This window comes from Melopsittacus undulatus, chromosome 9, assembly GCF_012275295.1.
Source record: "Melopsittacus undulatus isolate bMelUnd1 chromosome 9, bMelUnd1.mat.Z, whole genome shotgun sequence".
Lineage (NCBI taxonomy): Eukaryota > Metazoa > Chordata > Aves > Psittaciformes > Psittaculidae > Melopsittacus > Melopsittacus undulatus.
The window spans coordinates 3,813,173-3,832,249 of record NC_047535.1 but is presented as its reverse complement, the minus strand read 5'-3'; the positions used below and the strand labels follow the sequence as shown (position 1 = coordinate 3,832,249).

The following is a 19,077-nucleotide window of genomic DNA, read 5'->3' as shown; positions in this document are numbered from 1 at the left end:
TTCTGTATACTGCATCCACTTGTTGCCATTTTGCTTCATTTAGGTAGAATGTGAAGGGAAATTTATTCATCTGGTTTTGGTTTTTTAAAGGTAGTATTTAGGGGAGGTTAATAGCAATTATAGTAATTTCATTTCTGTTCAAATACTTTTCCTTTTTAAGGCAAATTGCTTTAGAAATATAGTCAGTTTAAGCCTCATTAAAATACATTTGTAGGCTTATAAAACTTCATCTTCAAAGCATTTGAGAAAGATCCTGTGAAGCTGATAAGGGAGTGTTATCCTCATTTTACAGAATGGAAAAAAAGTGTTTTTCACAGAAGTGCTTTGCTCCAGGCCACAGCAGGAGTCAGTGTTAGCCAGAAATAGAACTTGGGTGTTCCCATTCCATTTGTTAAGACCACACCTTTTTTGAGGTTGATCATATTTAACATTGGGGAGGATTGAGTCTTTCCACCCATTATTAGGAAATTAATAATTATATCTCCATAATTAATAACCCTCTAAAGTAATAGGAAATTAACAGCAGTAAGGTCAGTGAGGTTTTCTAACCGAAACAACTTATGGTTGCAGAAGGCTGGAAGAGTTTATGAAGGTGAATTTTGAAAAGTATAACTTAGAGATAAATACTGGATCACTTTCTTTTGCATAGGTGCTGACAAGGAGGGTTTAATCGTTATTCAAGTTATAAATCAAACTATAATTGTTGGTTACTGCTTCGTCTATTTATAGAGTAACCCTTGAAATGTTTATTGATTATTGCTGTGTCTGTTTTGCTTTGGAATTTGCTTTCCTAATTGGGGGCAAGAGAAGCTTTGAGACATGAAAACTGAATATTCATTTCTCTCACTTTTTTTTGGGTTGCTGTAAAGTACAATATCTGTATTTACTATTCATGCCAGTATTTCACCGGTAAAGACTTCTTGAATGCCCAACTTAGTAATTCTGAACAGAGCTCACTATAAGGTATTTCAGTAAATTTTAATTAAAGGCGTATAAACACAACTTGTTCCATGCCTCCTTTTCACAGTAGATTTCCACTGATCATAGGTACAGCATGCCAATAATTCTATTCTTATTCTAGACCCTGGCATTAAAATATGTAGCTGTAACTAATTTGTCAACTTGTTTTCTGTATTTTGATTTACAGCCTTCAAAATGGGGAGGAATAAATTTGGCTGGTTTGTTTTTATGCTTTATTTTTGCTCCTATATTTCCCTTCTTCTTTTATTACTGTCTCTGATAAGAGTAGATTGTTTTGATACTTAGGTTCAAACTTGTTTTATAATGGTTATGACTTTAAGAGCAAAGGCACAAACTGATGCAGAGACCCTGTTCTTTTTTCAGGCTTGGCATATCCTTAGTCCACTCTGCTTTCCTAATTTAGTAACATGGCTAAAAATACGCACGACGGGACAGGTTTGGTACGCCAGGCACCCATCCAGGAGTGTGGTGTTTTTAAGTAAAGGGACTTGTGGGGATTTGAGGAAAACATAGATTAGGTTTCATGAGCTTTGCACTCTGTAAGTACGTGGCTATTTAAAGGAGCATCGACTCCTAAATAAAAATCTTTTTATTATTATCATAATACGTTGTTTTCTTTGAAGGAGGTGAAGTTTTTCTTTGCACAGATCTGTAAAATATATACTCTGTTTAATAATTCATTTCTAGATTAAGTTTACTGTGTAAAACCAAGAGCTCAGTGTACAGGGTTTACATGAGCTCCTAGGTTCAACAACAACAAATACTTTTAAATCTGAATCAGTGCAGAACTTCCCCACACTTGCCTGTTAACAGTACTGGGTTTTTTTTCCCCATCAGGATTAAGAAAGCTGCAGTAATTAAGCTGTATTAATGTAGAAGCACAACAAAAATACATGATGGTATCTTTAAGACATTCTTTGGATTTCTAGGAGGAAGGATTTGTACATGTTTTTCTCTTGTATAAATTCACAGCCTGTAAGGGCTGAAAGTTCTTACAAGAAAGATTTCCCCTATATATCCTCTTATAACAATCATAGCTGAAGACTTAGGAACAAGATGGCAGTGTGGATGGTTCCTGATTGTCACTGGACTTTGTGACCCAACTACAGCTGAGCAAAGCACAGGGTGGGATATTGTGGTTTTCCTTACGGATTAGCTTTCATGCATGTCCAAACACAGGGGTACCTTTTCGATTCAAGGATGTTTGTTGTATGAGATTTTATAACAGAGATTGCTTTGCTCAAACATTTGGTTTGGGTTAAATTCTCAGGAGGACTCCTGGTACTTCTGAATACTTAAAATTTATGGGGAAGGAAGTGAAGACAGAGAATAGAAAAAATCCATAAAATTCCTGGAAATTTTCATTAACTGAAGTTTTTCCTGTGTACCCTCACCTGTATAGTGTCAGGATGAGTCATCTGTATATACAGAGCTGCTCAGTCTTCTCTTTTTGTCTGCTTGCCCCTTCTTACAGTTGTTTTTTAAGATTTCCCACTCTTGAGGGGTTTTAAAAGCCTCTTTGTTATTATTGTGCAATGTTTTTTAGTATACCGTGGAAACTTCATAATGACACTTGGTACTGGTAGCAAAAATAGTATAAATGTATAGTCAGAAAAATTCAGGAGCTATATTTTAAGCTTATAGTGTTCTTCTAATGTATGTTTTTGTTTCAAAACTTCAGATAGGCTTCTATGGGGCATCCCTGAACTGTTACATTTCCCGTAACTGCAGCAGAAATGACGTTAAGAAACAAAACCCCCAACAAAACTATCTCTTTCAACAATGGCCTGTGGTATTCCTCATTCTGGCGTCGCACAGCAGGTTCTCAAAAATGCATGTGCTAAGTATGTACATGTTGTAATTCGTTAATCTGAAAACTAATAGGAAACAGTTGGAAGAAGCCATCAATGTCTTTGTAACATTTAAATTACATATTCAAATACTGCTTTGTGTACTCGGCTTATTGGACTAGAAAATTCCATCTTAAAATTTACTGCTCTAATTTAGCACGATCACTGGGAAAAGTATTTGGAAATTAAGTTGTTTTAATGAGCATGTTTTTACTTAAAAGCAACTGTGATATGGTTCAGTGCATTGTGTTTCCAAGTGCCTGCAATTGTATAAAAACATAGATCTTAAAAACAACTGCTGTGGTTATGTATCTGGAAAAGTGATCAGGGACAAACTGAAGACATTGAGGTTTCATGTCAGTAGACTGAAGGCTAAAATCCTATTGAAGGAAAATCCTAATGACCAGGCGTTTGTGTTTAGTATTAGTGTTACAATTTTGAGTGACTTTTAAATATTGTAACATAACTTTACTGATTTTTCTTTCTTACATATTTTAGCAAGATGATAATGATTTTGGATCAGTCACACTTTCTCTTAGGTCCCTACTCTGGTTTTGGTGATGCTTAATTTGAAGAAGTGTCTGTCTGATTGAAGTTTGACTGCACTTACAACATGAACGGTGTGCTTATGTACTTACTGAGTTCGTTATAGAGCTAAGAGTGTCTGACAGTTGAGTTTGGTACATCAGCATGTGAGTCCAGGTTGATTTCATTTGGATTCTTTGTATGGACTGGACAGAGGGTGACCTGTGAAGGTTTCCTTTTTATGTGATAATTCTTACTGGGCACAGGAATCTTAATGAATGTTACAGTGGCATCCTGTGTCTGGAAAGAGACATCTCAGAATGACACCACATGGAGTTCTAATTGCTAAAATACCTTTTTATTATGCTGTAGAATTAACATATTTTAGAGGGCACAGCTGCCAGTGCAAAGCTGCCTGTTGCCCAGTATTTTTATTTCAGTTTTTGTTTTCTGAAGCATCAAAATTCCAGTTTCCTATGTTTTTAGTGCTTAGAAACTAGTTTCCGAGAATGGGCCAGTGGTGCCACTTGTTCCCTGCTGTTCTGTGTGAGATGCTTGTGAAAGTTACTGTGCATCAAACTTGCAAAATCTGGCCCTACCAGCCCCATAGTTCTCTCCCACTTAGTTCCTTTCTTTCTCTGAAATGGAGTTACGAAGAAAGCTGGGGAGGTATAGGTGAAATCAGGATGGAGCAGGGAAGAGCCAAGCTAATTATTACCAGTGATGCTCTCAAGCCTGTTGTGCTTCTGGCTTTGCAATTCTCCCTTGTGAAAATCAAAATCTTTGCAGGAACACGTATGTTTTCTAAGCTCTGGGCCATGGGCTTTCCCCCTGGTAGCCGTCCCCCGCAAGGGCTTTTTAGATAGGAGATAAAGGAACTGTGCCAGGATAAAGGAGTTGGAGTGCTGCTTCTAATGGTGAGGTACTTGGACGATTTGTGCATTCCTGAGAGTATGGGAGCAGATTTAACTGGATTCTCTATTGTTAAGAGATTTGGTACTGCCTCTTGAATCCTGGCTCATTCCTCAGATTTGCAGTGCTTGATTTCTCAAGGCACTAAGCCTTGTTTCTCCAGGGGTTTTCCTCTTGTCTGTGAGGGGCAGGCAGGAATTTTAAAGATACTGAAAGTGCTTCAAGTAATCATGACAAGCATTCATCTGAAGCTTAAAACTTAACGGAGATGTTGGAGACCTTAATTAGAATTGTAGAAGCATGGTAATTATGTTATATATTCTGATGGCCTTTTATTAAATAAGGAGTCTTCAGTACAGCTCGTTTCAACACAGTTCATTAAACATGAAATTGCAAAATATTTTTCTAGTAAACTCAATTTGAGATTTCTTGGTAAATTGCTGAAATGCAGATGACAAGTCTTGCATGTCCAAGTCACTTCCAAGCCTTGCTTTAGAAAATCAGCCAGTCACATGCAAAATATTAAGCAGGAAAGAATTTAAAATGAAATACTGTTTTCAGTCCTAGAGTGAGAAGAGGTCTTGAGAGGATGATAAAATCAGTAACAGGGTGATGTGGAAATGCTACTACCATATACAGATAGTTTATACAGTAACATACAAAGTAGTCTTCCAAACATCTGATGGAAGAAATGACAACCAGAAGTTTCTAGGGTATATCATGTAGGGTATTCCATCAGAGAACAGAGCCCTGGTGGAATTCATGTACCCCACTCCACTCCTGCAATCACAAGATCTGCCACTTGGGAACAGGGCTTCCGAAAGAACATCTCTTGACCTTTGAGTATACTCCCAATGACATGCTGAGCCGGAGGCCACAAGACAAAAGTGGGAAGTTTATGCAGCAGTATATAACTTTAAAGAACATTAAGTTGTCATTGCTGCTTTGATCAGTGATAGAGTATACTTTGATAAAACCCGGATAAAGAGCTTCAGGCTGTAGCATCAAAACAATGCATTCTGTTCCTTTTAGTTTGAAAAATGTATTTCTACAGTCTGTTTTTAAGAAGTGGAATTCGCTTGTGAGAACTGATTAGACCTGGCACACAGACCTAACTAATGAAGGTCAAACAGAATTATTTGGAGGTTTTTTACATTTTGATTGTTTGAAAACTTGGGTTTGAGATTTATGGAGAGGACACACTGTGGCACAGTTATATACCACAGAAATAGCTCTGGAAATGGCTGCATTGTGTTTGAATCCAGTAATGATTCCATTTGTGGTATTTGTTTTATGTGAGCTTATTGACTGCATAGCAGAGGAGAGGAAAAAGTGGAGGGTCTTTAGCTGCTTTTGGTCAGTCTTATTCCTGTAGATTTGAATATAAGATGTAGAAAAGCAAGACTACCAGAAATTTCTTAGGTATGTGTTACAGTCTTGCTCTGAGTGTTTGAATGTTAGTTTATAAATCTATCTGCAAATCCATAAAGACTATAAAAACTAACGTTGCTAGTTGCTTGAATTTTATGTATTACCTGTGTGAGCTTAAAGCTCTGCAGATCATTGCTCCATTCACAGGTCTAGCAAATCCCCACCACCCCTCAAATTCTTGGTGGCATCTCTGGTAATCTTCATAACTAAGAAGGTGCAAGGCTTTGTTGCTTGCTGTCTTCAGTAATGCTAAAAATGAATGTAATCACTGTTGTGTGTATTGCAATAGAGTGTTTTCATCTCTGTTAAGATATTGTGGGGATTTTTCTGTTTGCTTTTGTGATTTAAATAATTAAAAAAAGGAATCTTCAGCATTTTTCAACTTTATTCTTAGATTCAAAAAGAAAACCCACATTAAAATAACAATCAAATAACTTTAATTTCTTTTTATTTTTTAAGATGTCATTCCCCTCCTTTTGGAACTTCTTCCCTCAACATTCTGAATCCTCTACTGAGAGCACAGCAAATCCTCTTCTTTGGAATTTGATACAGGGGTTTTTCCATGTTATGGCTGGCAACAGTCGCATTCTGAGCAACATACCTTTAGGCTCTCATGAGGTGGATTCTCCTTCTTGCGCAATGCATGTATTAGCCTGTCTTTACTTTGAGAGGAAGAATATGGAACTTCTAGTAAGTCTCCTCCCTTTGACTGTTCTTACAAAAACCATCACTGGTTATTGAGAGTTAGCATATTCCAAGAAATTAGCCTGAACTTGAGTTGTCATACAGTGCCTGGTATCAAACTAGCCCCCTGAGTAAGGGAATTGCAGAAGAAGTTGGGTTTTAAGTCATCTGTCAGCACTTTTGCTGATGATGCTGATAGTAAAGATCTGACTTTACTGAGTGCCTGGTTCAAGACACATGTGATGTATATGAAGTTCACTTCTGAAACTTCAGAACAGATGCTCTTTAATACGCTTGTAAAAGTCTTTCTTTTAGAACTGTTACCCAAAAGTAAAACTGATCTTAAAGCGATGCTCAGGGCCTCTCTCATAAACATTTCCCAATAGCTGTTCACATGGGTGAAGACAGATGTGTATTGACAAGGTCAGAGCTAAACCTCTGAGATGGAGAGTTGGATGTATGCTGAGAAAGGTGTTTCACATACAAATGGTGTTTGTGTTCCTGTAGTATGAAAGCTTCCTTAATAGGGACAATCTGTTCAGTAGTGTTTAGTTAGGCTTTCAAAGGAGCTCAGCTTTGAACAGATATTAAACTGCAGGTCTTTTTTCTCTGAAATTTTTCATCAGTTTGTAAATGTGTGAAAAAGGAAATGGTAATAGTGGCTGCTTTGCAAATTCCAGGGTTACATTAGGAATGCTTTCCTGGTTTCAGTGTGGTGTACTGCCCAGGGGCTCTCACTTTGTTTTGCTGCAGTGACTTACTTCAGGAGGGTCCTAAGCAAAGACCAAGTAAGCCGTACAAGCAAGATCAGCTTTCAGAAGGATTATGGCCTACTTTTACAAATATTGTTTTAAAATAAATGGTGACAAATGCAGTTCACTCTATCCTTCCCCACTATCACAAGGCTGGTAAAAGTTAAACAGATTGCATCTGCTCTCACAGCACATGACTGAAGACTTGTTCATGAAATTCAGTAGTTGTTAGTTCATAAAGCCTATTCAGCTTTTTAGTTTTCAGCAGAAAGTTACCTGTTAACTAAACTAAAATAACTTGCTGCTCATTTTTCATGTAAAAACTCTTGTTAATTTGAAATTTTCAAGTTTCTTTTTTGTCGTTGCACCAAATTAACATTTGTGACAGGAAGAAATCTGTTCTTGAAGTTGAGTTTTTGTAAGTTTTAAGATTGAGTGTTGAAAGTTAACTTGTTTTCCCCTTAAACTCTTAAGTTTTTATAAATGAAGCTGTCTGTGAATGTAATTTGTCTTTCTGGATCCCTTGTTGTTTTTCTTTCCCTAAGCTCTCTGTAGCTTGGGCGCAGTGATTAGCTGTATTAACGGGTAGTTGATTTTACTTGTGCGCTAAGCAAATGCAATTTACTACTGGGATGTGAGTGCTCAGGGAAGCTTGAGAAGAAAATCATTCAGTCTTTGAAGGTGAACCAACACTAATTGTTAGTGCTGTGCAATGGAAGAATTTTATAATGCATTGATCTCCATTTTGACCTTGCAGGCCAAGTATGATTTTCATTCATACCACCATTGTGAAAGAGTTAAAATACTGCTTGTTATCGACATCCTTGATTTTACTCAGCTAGTCTATTAAATAAATTGAGGCAAAATAAAATGCATCATTTACTGACACTAAATCTAAATGGGAAAAGGCTTTAAAGAGAATGCGTAGAACTGGAGCTATTATATGAGATTAACTTTCCTGTGGTTCATGTCACAGACACAAAGTTTGATACCTTTATTTCAGTTGTCTTAATTTTATTGCAGTGGCATTTGAAATAAAGACCTGTTTTTACCTTAGTATTGTCCAAATCTGCATTAATTTCTCATTTCTTACAGAAGACACTCATAGGGAGTGACTGCAAGTGTACTCTAGTTGGTAATTATTTAATGTTTGAGCACTTTATGGACTAAGACTACTTACTAGTGTAGCTAAAGGAATGCAATTCACAATAACTGAGTGTGGAGGGTTGAAGTATAATTGCAAGCCTCACTTGTGTACTTGATGCTGATTTGAAACACTAAGCAGCAGTATCTTCCACTGATGAAGATAAGGCTTGCAGTTGCTTTCAGCATTTTGAAAATCAGGACATTGTCAGTGTTGTTTGGAATCAGATGTCTTGTAATTTTAGTTAGACATTGTTAGTAGTTAGTCCATACCATTTTCTCAGTAACAGATTATAGTAGGTCAGTAGAACATTATAGTAGCTTTTGCCTACCCTTCTCCACTGGTGAACTGGCCAATCTGCCAAGTGGCCGCACAGACAAGCTGAGCAAGTGAGGAGCAAGAGAGGCTCCTCTTACTGCTCCTATTAGATCTGGATCCAGAGTTTTCATTTGAGGAAGAAGTACCTCTCTTATAATGTGAATATTTCCCGTGACTGTTTAACCACTCCCTCCCCTGTAATTACTGCTGCAATTTGTAGTAACTTCCAGTAGCCTGGAAGAACTCTTGCTTCAGTTAAGACAATCCCATATATTAGCATTCCTTTGAAAAACAACTATGGTGACTCCACTGCCATAAGCATGGTTCCAAACTAAAGTTCTTCCTTTGATTCTTTTTCTTTCCCCCATCCCACTCAATCTTATGACTGCATTTTTTTTTTCTGCTACAAAGGCAGTTTACCTCCAGGGAAGAGGATTCTTTGGTATCTTCCGAAAGTAATCTAAATGAGCATCATTTGGCTTGATAGAGTGCAATACTTTTCCACTGAAAGATGAAAATCTAACATAGACCTATTACTTTTGTAATACATTTAGTTACTTCTTGGACAGGAGGGCAAAAAAAGCCCCACTAACCACAAGAGAAGGAAAAAAATACGTGCCTGTTTCAATTTGGTTAGAAACAGTTGATAGCAACAGTCACAACAGATAGGTTTTTGCTTGGATTATTTAGATGCTAGTGTAGTAATGGGTTAGGAGCTACTTATCTGTGTCAGAGAGCCCAGTCTGTTGTGTTGATCTGAAGTTTTTTCCTTTGAAGAAGAAGAAAGGAAAAAGCTGTCCTAGAATTTATAGCCACAACTGGCCCTGTCTCTGTGGCTTCCTGAATTATCCTTAATCTCTCTTTAGGATGCTCATTATTTGCCTTAGTTTTAGGTGGTTTGTTGTACTTCGTCAAGACAGGGCACTTACGTAGCCATCTCTAGCTGGCCAGCATCTTCAGTTCAGATAATTAGCTCCTTTGTTTTATGCCCTAAGTTCTTCTGGAAAGTTGTTTTTTTTCCCCTGCCTTTCCACATATTGATATTAGTGCACAGTGAATTATAGATGATGTGCAGCAGTGAAGATAGTAAGACACAAACAAAACAAAGGAAACATAACAGGTCTCATGCTTTATTCATGTCACATTTGTTTATGTTCATACCACCCAGGAACACCCAGAAAAAGGAAAACAGCTGCTCCTCAAAGGTAAGACAACAGCAAAACCACATCACTTCCTAAATAAGAGACTTTCTGTAAGGTGCTAGTGGACTTTTCCATGCAGTATCCTTGATGAGTACCATTCTGTCTTGTCACACTTCATTTTGGCTCTTCTATCCAAAATCTGGAATATTTAATAAAACTGTAGAATAATAATAATATATGAATTTCACATCTATTACCTATTTGTGTAGCAATAGTACCGTGCTGTGGGGCAGTAAAGTACTAGGCAGGATATGCTAGAACAAAATGAAATGATAGGTTGTCTTCCAAAAACAACCAACCAAACAAATAAAACCCCCTAACCAGCCCCCAGCTAACCTGATGTTTCATGGCCTTGAGTTACCTTTGTGGATAAACAAGTTTTTCCCTCCCCATCCCTCTTGCCCTTTCACCCACCCTTTCCGCTTTTCTCCTGTATGCTCATTTCTGGTATTTTTATCATCTGATTTGTTCTAACGGATCTCGTTGAGACCATCAAATTATGGAAGAAAATGGAATTTCCAAACCTGCATTTAGGGGAAATAGAGAGTACAGCCTAATAACCACTGTGGATCTCTGCTCCCTGGTGCCTCAGTGCTGATGCTGGGGAAGGCACAGCGTGCTGGACCCGTGAAATACAGAAGGCTGCCAGTTTTGTTAATCGATGTTAAATTGTGGTAGAAGATGGGGAACCACTGACCTTTCGAAGAGCCTGCCATAATGAGACCCTCATGCCTTATGCCTGTTTTCAGCCATTTTTAGCTGAACTAAAATTACTATTTAGCAAGTTTGGACTTTAGAAAGCCACTTTTATCACCTTTGCTTGCGAATGATGGTACAAAATAAATAAGGTTTGCAACTAAGTTTGCGTGTGACATTTAGCAAGGTTGAGGAAAAAAATACCCTGTTTGGGTATGTTTAGTAGAAGTATGTATTTTTTACTTACTTTGGGGTTTTTTTGCTACTTAAGTACTTTGGAGAAGGGTCAATATAGTTTATGGCTGAAGCAGGTGGAACAGAGTTGGGAACATACTGGGAGGGGTGTTACTTACATGAGAGCGTTCATTCACAAAGACAATCCTGCCCCAGAAAAATCTTTAACCTTCTTCTTTCCAGACAGCATATTTGTCTGAAATTCATCCGTAAGTATTGCTTTGAAAGTAATAGATTCAGTTTGATCAGTTGGGATAGAGGCTTCCCACCCCCCTCTAGAATCTTTATGGGTTTGAACTCATATTCAGCACCTTATTTACAAGCAGGTTATGCATAAAAGTTGCTGCAGTATCACAACATCTCTTCTAGCTCCTCTATTTCTTAAAATACGAGCAAATATTGGCCTACATAGGAAAAATACAAGGAAAAAATCATCTTCAGATCTGTTAGGCTTGAGTAGCAGAACATTTTTCAAGCTCTCTCACTAACAATAGAGAAAAAGATCTTCATACAGTAGTGTCAAAATGTAAATGTGATTCAATTTGCCTCCCCCTTTCTTTGTCCTTATATCTAATGATGCCAATTTTCAGTTATGGTCCAACTTCCTTGTTTGAAGATGGCACAGGTCTATCATAAGTGCCAATTTGTGCTAGAAAATTTAATTTTTATAGGCTGTGAAATGTGAGCTGCGTGGTAGGACAGTAAATGTAATGTAATAGATAATAGGCTATTTAATTTGTTTTAACCACCTTAAAATCTATTTAAGTCCTCCTGAGACATCCTGGAGTAGATCTAAAGGAGATCTTTTCCATCAAGCTCTTAGCAATTTCAACTTATATATCCTGTCCATCACAGTTTTAAATTGATAATAGTATCATAATACATGCCTGTGAATTTGAGTAGACCTGCATTTTTTTTCCACATGGGACAGGGAATAAGCTTTACAAGTGTGAAAGACTTCAAACACTTCTTATTCCCTATTGCCTAGTTTTACAGGTCTAATAGGAAAATGCGTCTTGTTCTCAGGTTCATGGAAGTTGATTAAAACAGTGTTTCATGGTGAAGCATGGTAGCCACTTTTAGCACCTTCTATTCCTTTCCTGACACAAGCAGCTTTCTTTTTTGTATGTACCAAAAAAGTACAGATTCTGCAGCCTTGGAACAGCAGCATGTTGCTGGCATTGCAGAGTGTGTAGCAGATAGGAGAGGACTGCCTCCAAGTTAGAACTGTTTGGTACCAGGGTTTTAGGCAGAAGGGTTTGTATGTTAATAGCAAGACCATCATTATTGCTTGCAATACAAAGGAGTATTAACATATTTACTTGCTCCTAATAAAATGCTGGCTATGTATAGAAATTGCCTTATTTTCAGTGGTGGCTCACTGCCATTAGCTAGTGAACAACTATACCCAGTCCTTTGTTTCTTTCGTTGTTTCAAGCAGAGACTGGACTTGCAGCACCTTCTTACCATGCTTATATTATGTTATGTTTCATTCGGTTTCAATAACTTATAAAAGTTCTTTCTCTTCTTCCTGTATGATAATTTGGTTCTCTACCATGTTACCAGTACTTTAAATGCAAGATAAGCCAGTATAGCATGATTTACATCTGGAAAGATCCTGGTTGCACTTTCATTGTGCTTTCTATTTATGTTGTAGTCATTGGTTACTCTTGGTTGCATTCCTGTTAGAACAGTTGTCATAAGGTACTGAAGAGCGCTGAGTTCACATTAACAGGGCTGTTTTCAACAGAGATTCTACATTTCTTCTCCAACCCTAGGCTGCTATCCCAGAAAATGTCCTATTCATTGAGAATCCTCGTGCCTGAGCTTGCAGTTTTGATATATAACCCATTTTTTCAGTGTTCTGGGATGGAAATTTTTTAAGCAGCCTCATTTCATTTTAGTAATGGATGTGGTAATTTTCAGTGCTTTGTCCTTGTTCCCATGAGGTATTCTGTCTCTGTCCTCATACGCAGCATTATTTTTACAGGAAAAAATGATGCAAAAAGCTAATTTAATATTTGGTCTGTCCTCCTCATCTCTACCCCTTGTTGACACCCGTTCTTCATTTCTTGCTCTTCTTGTTGAGAAACCTTTTGTTTGTCTTCCAGTTCCCATTTTCCTGGCCTCCTAGCAGTTTTCATTTAACTCTGCAGCCTGACCTCTAAGCACCAGCTCTCTTTGCTCATCAGTCCCTTTTTCCATTCCTTGTAGGTTCTCTGCTTTCTCTTAATACCCTGCTTTGAGGTGCATTCTCATGCAGGTAGGTCTGTAGCCCTTTCCTTTCCCCTTTTTTCTTTTGCTTGGATGGAAAGACCCAGATAGTGTTTGATTTTAAAGTAAGTCCATGCCTTCCATACACTCAAATCCAACCGTGTATGTGTTTCATATATCTTTGGATGAAATCTGGGGTTATGGCCCATCAGGGAAAGGTGGGATTGCTCTTCAAACATTAAGAAGACTGTTAGTTATTTTGGAGTCATGCAGCTGGTGAGGCCTGTACCCCCTGAAGGTTAAGGAAGTTTGACTTGCCTTGGCAATTGCTGTATGTTGTATAGGCTGCTTACTTCCAGATGGCTGCTTTTTCCTTCATGTAAAACCATGGAATTCATTTTTAAAAGTGGCATTTAAACAACCTTAATCAGAAATAGTTCTTTCCTGGTGCTGGGGGTGTCTGCACAAACACAATGTTTTGTCAGAAGGTCAGTAATTTTGGAAATTTCCTGGAATTCTTTCAAGGTTTCATTTTTTTTGTTATTTTTTTGAGTATGCTGATGTTTCATTTCTCTTTGTGTTGAGACACAGACCTAGTTGGCAGTTTTCTTTTGGCAACCCAAATGCATAAGATGACAGTTCATTGTCCCTTTCTCCAAGCGCTTGTGAAAGCTATTACAGTGAATGCAAAGGCTGCTTTTTGGAGTCATGGTAATCACTTCTGAATCTTCATATTATCAAGGATGAGAAAGATAGAACTAATTTTTCAAGCACTGGCAGTTTTGGAATGTAGCCTGAAGTATTTTTGTGTACATCTGTGTCACTGAAGCTGCCTTCAGAAGGCTGTAGGAGGACTTGGGGTCTAAGCCTGCGTTTAAGTTTCTGAAGTAAGGTTGTGTGTGGATTTACAGTCTGTCAGCCACTCCATGTGTACTATGCCATGAACACGTTTGTACCATATGGTAAAGCCACAGAATTGCCCAGCTAGATATGAAGGCAGTAATCTGTGCATATGGACGCAGCTGAAACATTTGGGTCCAAGAGCCAGCACAGGAACTTCACATTTGGACTCTGTATGTGCTTCCACAAATCCAGGTCGTTCCAAGTTGGGGGTTTAGCAAAGCTACTGAGCATTTTGTTTCTGGCTTCTGATCCCAAAATGGGGCTCAGTGCTCTGCCGTGTTGATTTTGATAGTGTTAATCCTAGAGTTAATAGAAATTTTACATTACATATTTATGAATTTCATTTAAATCTAGCAGGGACTCCTTAATGTGCTTCAATGGTGATGTATAATGCTTGTCTCTTTGTTACCCTTGGGTGCATGGGGGCTAGATGAATAAAAGTCCCTTTTTCCTCAGTTCTTTTTATTTGGGAATAGCTATTTTCTTTTCTGGGTCTGCCCAAAATTCCCGAAGGCCACCCCTCATATGTGTCTTAGTGCTTGATGAGGTGATAGCAAGAGAGAGATTTGTAAGTCTTTCAGTCTGCTTGTTAGCCAAGGCATCCCTCAGTATTTATGTTGCAAGATTATTAAGGCATGGATAATAATATTTAGTAGTAAAAGCTTGAAAAATTTAATAATGGACTGTTTACGTTTTGTGTTATTCCTCTTTATGGTTTTCCTTTACGTTAATGAGATGGAAGATAATTTAGTGTCATTAGCAAATGTCTGAGCATGTTCTTCAAAATGAGTTTTTGGCACTATGGTGGGGAAACTAAGGGTTATATCTTTAATCTGATGGCACTTTGGTTGACTTTCAACTTCATCATGGGTCGGTGAGTGTTTCTGTAACATATGGCACTATGCTGAAAGTGGATGTTTACATCTGGTATGCATTGGAAGATTAAGGTAGAGAGGATGAAGTTTTAGGCAAGTATGTGTTTTTTGGATGAAGGATAAAGTGAGAATACTTTTATTTCCTCTTAGATTTGAAACATATCGTTCTAGCAATGCCTTTGAAACTCTGCCAGCTTTGCCAACCGTAACATTTATGGCATTTTGGACCTAAACTGAACTAGAAAACTGTTTTTAGTGGCAGAGAAAAAGGTTAGTGCATGAAAATAGCTAGCCCTGTTATTGACTGCATGTGGTCAGTGGTTTGGCTGCGTGTAGGTGGCTCTTCCTGTCACTGTTTTCAAGCATAAGCTTTTGTGATGAATATAAAACTCTTTCAAAATGAGTTCTACTGCAGTTCTTTTGCACAGTAGTCCTTTGCTATTCAGCAGTGCTTATTTTGCTTTTGCCATTTATATTCAATTTTGTACTAAAAAACAAAAACCAAAGCAGCTTTTTAAATAAAGCTTATGATTCCTGTTGACATCAAAATCAAGAAGTTTGAAGAATGTGGTCATCTGTGCATAGCAGCTGCTTCTGTCAGTAATATTTTATACTATGTTGTTGAGTCTCTATTGTAATTAATGCTGGGATTGTTTGCAGTGGGCAGAAGCTCCCTTTTAAATGTGCACACACATTTTGTTTAATTAGGACTTCTATGTAAACACTGAATTATAACTTCCCTTTTCATACTTTCAGTCTTGACAGTAGCATTTATAGCAGGTTTTTTTCAAGGTCCACTTCAGATTTGCTATTGTGTAGAAGACAGCTTGAAACCAACCTGGTGTTTTGTTTTCTGTGGTGTAGTATACAGGGTGCTACCTCAAGAGCTCAGGGAATTGTGAATATTCTAGCTCCTGCTGCAGAAAGAACTTAAGGGCACAACAGGTTCTGTTTAGCTTTAACTTCAACAGTTCAATGTTATCCTATTTATATCTTCAAAAAAAAAAATCCAAAAAACCCTGGGTGATGGAGCTGTAAATGGTGCAGATTGCGGATTGTGTAGATTGTCTGGTGTTTTCAGTGCAGAAAATTCTAGCGAATCTTGTTTTAGCAGCTATCAGATGCAAGAGCTGCTTTCATTCAGCCAAGAGCAAAGTACATTTGGTTCTGCAAGATGCTGAGAGCTGCAGTAAGAAGTAGGGGCAGGGAGCACTTCATGAGTTAGTTCCATTGCTGTTAAGCGTTCAAAACTGAAGCAAAACTGTTTAGTTTCCCCATATTTGGGGAAAATAACTTACAGAATTGTTCAATTTTTGAGTAACTGCAGAAGAATAAATAAACAATGAAATAACCTGTAAAGCTGCTTAATGTATTTGTCAGTCAGTCCTTGGATAAGTGCATCCTGATCCCAGAGGCCAAACACAAGGGAAATAACTTGCACAGGTGAGGCTACTTGTGTGATCGCCTAAGAACTTTAGTTGTTACCTGTGTAAAAGAATGACACAGTACCATTTAAACCATAAAATGTACTTTTAACATTCTTTAAAACTTCAGAAAATCTCTAGAAGCTGTCATTGTTGCAACTGGAGGTTGAACTTACTGTAATGTCTTCTGACAATATAATATAACTTACAGGTTAAGAAATTTCTCTTGTAATGGAAACCAGGTCTTTTGAATTCTGTAATGAAGACACAGCTGTTGTTCCTAAGCATGCTTGGTGAAAGACTGTCACTAAGCAGGAAGTGCTGTGCATATATTTGTAAGTCTCACTGCAAGAGAATCTTAAGTAAGGTGGATATAAGCATTGCATTCTCAAATACTGGTTTTTAAGAAAAAGATATTGCATTTGCATGAGTTTGGGGTCATGCAAAACACCCTCAATAACAGCAAGCTATGTAATGTGTTTTGGGTTGTTTTTTCCTGGTTTAGGACTGGGAAGTGCTTGATAATTTTGACAGCAGTAATTGTCACATTTCAGGAATGCTCTACTTGAGACATCTCATATTTAGATATCCTGCCAAACTGATAACTGTTCCTCATCAAAAAGGTGTGAAATATGAAAATGATTGAGATTATTAGTATCAGTTCTCAACATGAATTGATAGAATGGTATCTTAAGAACAGCACAGAGCTAGCTGATGACCTCTGGTTTTATGTGATGTATTTCAGGGGGATCTTGTTTGTGCCAATTAATGATTCTCAATGCCTGCTGTTTGGATTGTAGAGGTCGGAGACCTGAGGGAGCTGCAAACACTGGACATCTCAACCAATCGCTTGATAACCTTACCTGAAAGGCTGCACATGTGCCTTTCACTGCAGTACTTGACTGCAGACCGAAACCACCTGTGGTATGTTCCCCGCCATCTGTGCCAACTGCCCAGCCTCAACGAGCTCTCCATGGCTGGAAACCGCCTGGCCTTTTTGCCACTGGGTGAGTCACCAGCATCCCTGGGCTGGGGTGGGTTGGAGGAGACATGGCAAAACAAGCTTCCTGTCTTTGGTGGTCTCCACAACCTCTGTTTATGGACTTGTGACAATGATCATACTGTTGGAAAACACGTTATTAGACAAAAAGAAATGCAGGTTAAGGTTTCATGTCTGTTTTAGAGCAATAGGTCAGCTATCAAATTTGCTTTATTTTTAGCTAACTGAGGGGAAAAAAGTTTAAATGATGCTGTGTTTAAATATAGTACTATGTAATCTGAGTTCCACCACTTTGGATAATGATCTGTTTCTGTTTGCTGGATCTGATGATTTAAATAAGATTCTTCAGCTTGGGTTTAAAACCTACTGTGGAATTTTTCATCATTAGGAATGTCAGTACTGCATAATCTTAACAAAGGTTCAGATTGGGCTTGGTGTAAGCATCCTTCAAAACTTCCACGGTAGTAGCCCAGGAAAGAATATATCAGCCTTTTTCTCAGCCCTTTCAAAGTTTGCAAGTGTCAAAGCAGGTCTTCAAGTGTAGGAGGTGCAGTTGGTGAGTGGTGGTTTGTTGTGAGAAGTCAGTTGTGTTGTCAGTAAGTGTGGACTGTATCTTCTGTTTGTGAAAAGCAAGTCCACTTCCCTGCATTTGTGACTTTGTAGCCCTGCCACCAGCTAATCTCTGCTGAAATACAGGCAGGCATGAAGATCTGTCATGTCATTTGCATAGCCATTAATAGTTTTCCTAGAATACAGTCTGAGTCTGGTGTTAATTAGGTACAGATGAACACACTGAAAAGAAGCTGAAAATTGAGGTGGTTAGAAACAAGATAATTTCTAAGTGAATTACGTTGTGTAAGTTTAACTTCATCTTTTCAGTACTAGAAGTTCAGTCTTTCAAGAAGTTTATGATCTTTCTGATTTTCTTAGCACCTTCGTTTATATTCCTGGAAAGCAAGTGCAAATAATGTCTCCAGACACAGTGTTTTAAGTACGTCCCAACAGATGTCATTATATAAATGAGAAAATGATTTCCAGGATGCAACAGTCAGATTCCACAGTACTAAATAAACCAAGCGAAGTAACTTCCCCTATTTTGGCAAATACTTCTAACTCTGTTTCATCAGACAGGAAGTTGAATCTTCTGATTTTTGCAAAAATAAAATGCTCTTCTCCAAGATGAGATGTGAAATATTAAAGGGCAAAAGTTTTTGCTACTTTTGTGCTCGTAGCTTATCTGTGAGGGAGCAATGACCTGCATGAGCTATAGATCTGCTGAAGTGTTTTAAGTTCAAAAGGAGGAAATAAATCTCTAATATAATGACACACCTTCTTTTTTCTTTATTTTTAGACTTAAATTCAAAACATTCAAAAGGAACTTTTAAAATAACGGGAAACATCAAAGACTGTCAATTGACCTTGTTCAGTAGTTCTTAATAGTGACTCACTGGTGAACATTTGGAGATAATTTGCTATCTGTGGATATGAAACTGAATCATAAATCCTAGAGTTCAGAGGAAAAGCAGCGCAGTATAAATGTAAATGTTTAATCCTTCCTCTGAAGAATCAGAAAGCTTCGGAGTGGTCAAGATGTGATGAAATTAAGTAGAAGAGAGAATGAGATTGAATCTTCTTGCTTTTTAATGCACTATCTCCTGATCTATGGGGAATATTTTTCTGTGATTATTCCTGGAGTGAAGGCATAATTGTAGCATCATTTCTGCTAGCTGCACGTACTGGCTAATGCTTTTTTGTCTGTGTGTTCTTACATCCAGCTTCATTCTAGTGGTTAATGAGAAAGTAAAAACATTACATAACAGAGATACTGTACAAATATCTGCACGTGATATTCAAGTAAATATTGCCATTTTTTTTCAATTAGGGAGTTGGAAAGCTGACATTTTATTCATCTCCTGACAGAATGGGGTTTTT

General features: G+C 37.8%; 1 protein-coding gene across 2 annotated transcripts in view; it reads left to right on the top strand.

Moving 5' to 3' along the window:
• The window catches only part of LRRC28 (leucine rich repeat containing 28), a 52,756-nt gene that overhangs the window by 15,626 nt on the left and 18,053 nt on the right, over positions 1 to 19,077 (top strand). For both annotated transcript variants that reach the window (XM_005148776.3, XM_034066123.1), the window contains exon 6: positions 16,946 to 17,152. In XM_005148776.3, the coding sequence (XP_005148833.2) occupies positions 16,946 to 17,152 (207 nt within the window). The remainder of the gene's footprint in view (positions 1 to 16,945; positions 17,153 to 19,077) is intronic.